At 37.9% G+C, this 4,068-nt stretch overlaps 1 protein-coding gene across 1 annotated transcript; it reads right to left on the reverse strand.

Annotated features, from left to right (window-relative positions):
• Positions 1-1,522: 1,522 nt before the first annotated feature.
• On the reverse strand, positions 1,523-3,273 carry LOC122070739 (peroxidase 55-like). The gene is made up of 3 exons (XM_042634945.1): positions 3,020-3,273; positions 2,743-2,934; positions 1,523-2,278 (listed from the first exon to the last, which is right to left on the reverse strand). The coding sequence occupies exons 1-3, from the start codon at positions 3,242-3,244 to the stop codon at positions 1,718-1,720; spliced, it is 978 nt and encodes a 325-aa protein (XP_042490879.1). The 5' UTR covers positions 3,245-3,273; the 3' UTR covers positions 1,523-1,717.
• Positions 3,274-4,068: the final 795 nt, after the last annotated feature.

Here is a 4,068-nt window from a genome sequence, read left to right on the forward strand (position 1 = left end):
AGCCATGGGCTCCAAAGAGAAACTTTCTTATGAGCTCATGTTTGAGTAGCCTTGTGTTCACAAAGGGGGTCTTATAAGGGGAGGGCGACTTGGGTGTGGTCACAAAGTCATAGTGTTCTATCCATCACAAGCAAATCATTATTGGAAGAATAGCCCAGTAAAAATATTGTTGATTTTTCTTGATTTCAAAGAAAATAAGAAAAATATTAAGCCCGAAAGGAAACTTTGGGGAAGTGAAAATTTTCAAACAGCCAACTTTAGTAATTATCATTTAATTTAATTATATAAATTATTTGATAATTCATTGGAAAAAGACTGGGCATACCGTTGGTGCACCGTAAGCTAACATCATTGTGTCTATCTCTCTCTTCTCCTCTTTAAAATGACCTCCCTACCCCTCTTCTATGATGCTCCATCCCGTGTCCCTATTGGTATCACTTGTTAGCTTGTCGTACATGGGTGGTGTGCCTATTTCTTTCTCTCTCTAATTTATTTTTTAATGATATTTTTTAGATATAATTTTAATTTTAGTTTTCATATTCAAAAGATTTGGAAACAAAGTAAAATGAATTTTCACTTCCTTTTTCTTAAATTCCTTTGCAATCAAATTCAGCATTAGGTTAATGAGTCTAGGAAAATTAACCATAGTCTTCGTTGCAACACAAACTAGTTATCAAATTAGATATCGTTTTGGCATGAGGCCATTAGACATTTGAAGGAAAAAACTAAAAAGAGAAGTGCAGTAATATGGTGTTACAAGGGATAATGCATTGGCCAAACATCCGTAATCGTATAATGCTTGAAATTTTTTTGTAAGGGAATGAGTATAAGAATGAGGACGAGAAGAGCCTAGCTCCTAGGAGGTTTTAAGTTTAAGACCTCTTGTTCTTCGCCTAGTCTAGCTTCCTTTTTCAAAAACCATAAATGACTATGGGAACTAACAAGTTACATTTCAAACACAGAAGACACTTTTTTAGGTGGGTTAGGATGACGGATGATGTCAATCCCTTCTCCCTCCCTTCAATCTCTTCATTATATATTTTTTCATGGGTAAAAGGAAGTTAACTTTTTTTTTCTTATAAAAACAACAACTAAAAATAACATATTTTATATAAAGGACCAAGTTTTCCCACATCCACACTCAAGGGATAACCCCTTGATCGATGATTTTGGATGGCATCCATAAGGTGTAGTGGAACAATGGTAGATAATATGAATTTCATATTTCAAGGGCCAAAACATTTATGATTCTTATTGGGTATAACTTTTTCCTAAATAAGACCGAGTCCCCCCTGGTTAAAGAAGATCCATCCCTTGCTATGGAGTCCAGATCAACTCCCTATATGGGGAGTGGAATTACCCTCCTTATATGAGATCCCACCACTCAAAAGGTATCCGAACCACAAGAGAAATTAATACACCATTGATTTGTGTTCTGAAACACCATTATGGCAGAAACCAATGTGAGGAGGTTACCATATGGTAATGGAATCTAAAATATTGCCTTATGGCCATTAGATGATGCAAGGAAATGGTATTTTTAAAATTCACCCGGGAAATCTGTTGATGAAAATATATCACATCCCATGGTCACACATCACTAATGAAAAAGGTATTCTCCCTTATCTAATTAGGGAAGGAAAACTTTTTGACTACACCATATCCAAACAGACAAATATTATCACCATTAATAATCTAAGTCTCACCTTCTGCACCATTAATTGAAGCTAGTACATTCCCTTCTAATCTCCCCTTCCGTTCCAGTTTTAACTCCAACAGCTCCCAACCTCTGCATGGCATTACCAAAGGATTTGAAAAACAGCTCCTTATCTCCGGCAAACCGCAAAACCATTTCCCGAATATATTCGTCACCGCCGGAAAACAAGGCTTGATCAGACGTCAACAGTCCTTTGTTCTGCATTAAGCTCTTGTAATATTCGTTATCAAACTGAAACGGCGGTTCATGGAATGGTATCACAACTAACGGGTCGATCTTCCGATATGGGCACCCCTTTATGAGACCCGCCCGTAATGTTTCATTCAATATAGGGTCATGTTGACGAATACGATCAGCAAATTCGATGCAATGGGTGCTACCAAGGTTGTGGGCCCCAGAAACTGTGACAAGATCAAATTTAGATAGTCCCTTGAATTGGAACCTTACAATAAGATCTGTCAAGTTGGAGTAGCCACTTGGCACTTGATCAGCAGCATGGGCAGCTTTGGAGATTCTTCCATCTCTCCTCCCCATCTCGACTGGCCACCATGGACCCTTCGCCTGTGTTTAAAACACAAACCCCATGGAAAAGGGTGTCAAAACCTAGTTTGAATCGATAAAAATTGATGAAATCGAACTAAATTAATTTGGACTGAATCGAAGTCTTATTGTGCTGTTCTTGATTTGAGATAATTACTACTATTCATAAACCAGACCAAACTGCATTGAAAACTCTTAAAAAAATCATTTTTTTTTTTTTTTAAATAAATTTGGATAGTAAAGCAAACTCAGCTAGGACTGAAATTGAAACCATCCCAATTTACAAACCAAATCAAAATCGAAATTTCTTCATTCGTTTGATTTCGATTTCACCATTCTCACACCCCTACCCATAAGATGTTTGTTTCGTTCATAATCAACCCGGTCTGTGCTGGTCTGATTATGTTTATCTCTCTGGAATCAGGTGTAGGGTAGCTAGATTTAATAAACTAAATGATTAAATAATGACCACATGATCAGCTTACATAGTAGACAACATCACGGGCTAGAATGGCAAGGATGTCAGCGCAGGAAACCACGCCGGGACACGCTGCTTCGACAGCCTTCTTTGCCCGGATCACAATATCGAATCCATCTGGAGGCAAAGACTTGTTAATATCAGCGTATCTCTCCGCATCATTCGCCGTAGATGTGATCAAAACCGAGCCGTCGCAACCCTGTAGAATAAGCAATGTAGTACAGTAACATAACACAGGGTAGATTAGAAATTTAAAAAGTTTCATGAGAGAGAGAGAAAGAGACCTCAACGAAACAATCATGGAAGAAGAGGCGGAGAGTGCCAGGGAGAGTAATGTTTGGCTTGTTGGGTTCTCTCATCTTCTCTACCAAAGCATTCCAGATGAAGTTTTCCACATTTGGGCATGTGTTTCCGTAGAAATTTACAGAAAGGCCATTAGAGGAAGACAAGAGAGGCCTGGGTGGAAGAAGAGAACCCAAGAGAAGAACCCAGAAAACCAGAGAACCCATTTCATCTCTTTAATTGTTTCTTCATCTTCAGGTTCTTTGCATTTTATAATGAAATGGAGATTGTTAAACAGGGTAAGAAACGATGATCTATGCAGTCTTGCAGTTCCTTTAAAAAATAAAAAATAAAAAAAGGGAGAATTGGAATCTTCGCTCATGGCATCTCCTTGTGGTCTACTTTTCTCTGCCTTTCTACTGCTATTAGTAAATAATTAATCACCCATGACTAAAGTTTCAAAAAATGGAAATACTCTTGCTTTTGTTGGTGGGTAAAGAATGTGGCGGTGTCAAAACCCAACCCCAACCAACAAAACTGAGCCGATTCAACCAAAAACAAACCGATCCAAAGCCAATATAAACTTATTGGATCTTGTTTCAAGCTGGGGTTTTGTGATTCTTGTGATAGAAATCCGATGGTTGGCTCTGGGAGAGACCTGTAAAAAAAAGGGGTCAAAGGGGTGCTCCGGCCTTGAGACTTTAATGCCTAAGTCAGTCTTCAAACAATAATAAAGATTGGGAGTAGTGGAGAGAGAGAGAGAGAGAGAGAGAGAGAGAGAGAGAGATTGACATATTTTCACTTTTATAAGGTAAGTGTAATGAAACCCTAATTCTAATAAAATCTTGAAATGTCTTATTTGTCATTGTGGGCTTGGTGAAGAGTCCTTTGATCTGTAGTTGACATTTTTGAATGCCATGTGTCCTACATCTATTGACGATGTGATTTAAAGGAGTATCAGCGAGGTCGAAACTAAACTGGATCGCATTGAAACAAATAAGACATGGAACTTAACTTATTTAATCTGATCAAAACATTATAACATCATAAG

Source organism: Macadamia integrifolia, unplaced genomic scaffold (genome assembly GCF_013358625.1).
Source record: "Macadamia integrifolia cultivar HAES 741 unplaced genomic scaffold, SCU_Mint_v3 scaffold99, whole genome shotgun sequence".
Classification (NCBI taxonomy): Eukaryota; Viridiplantae; Streptophyta; class Magnoliopsida; order Proteales; family Proteaceae; genus Macadamia; species Macadamia integrifolia.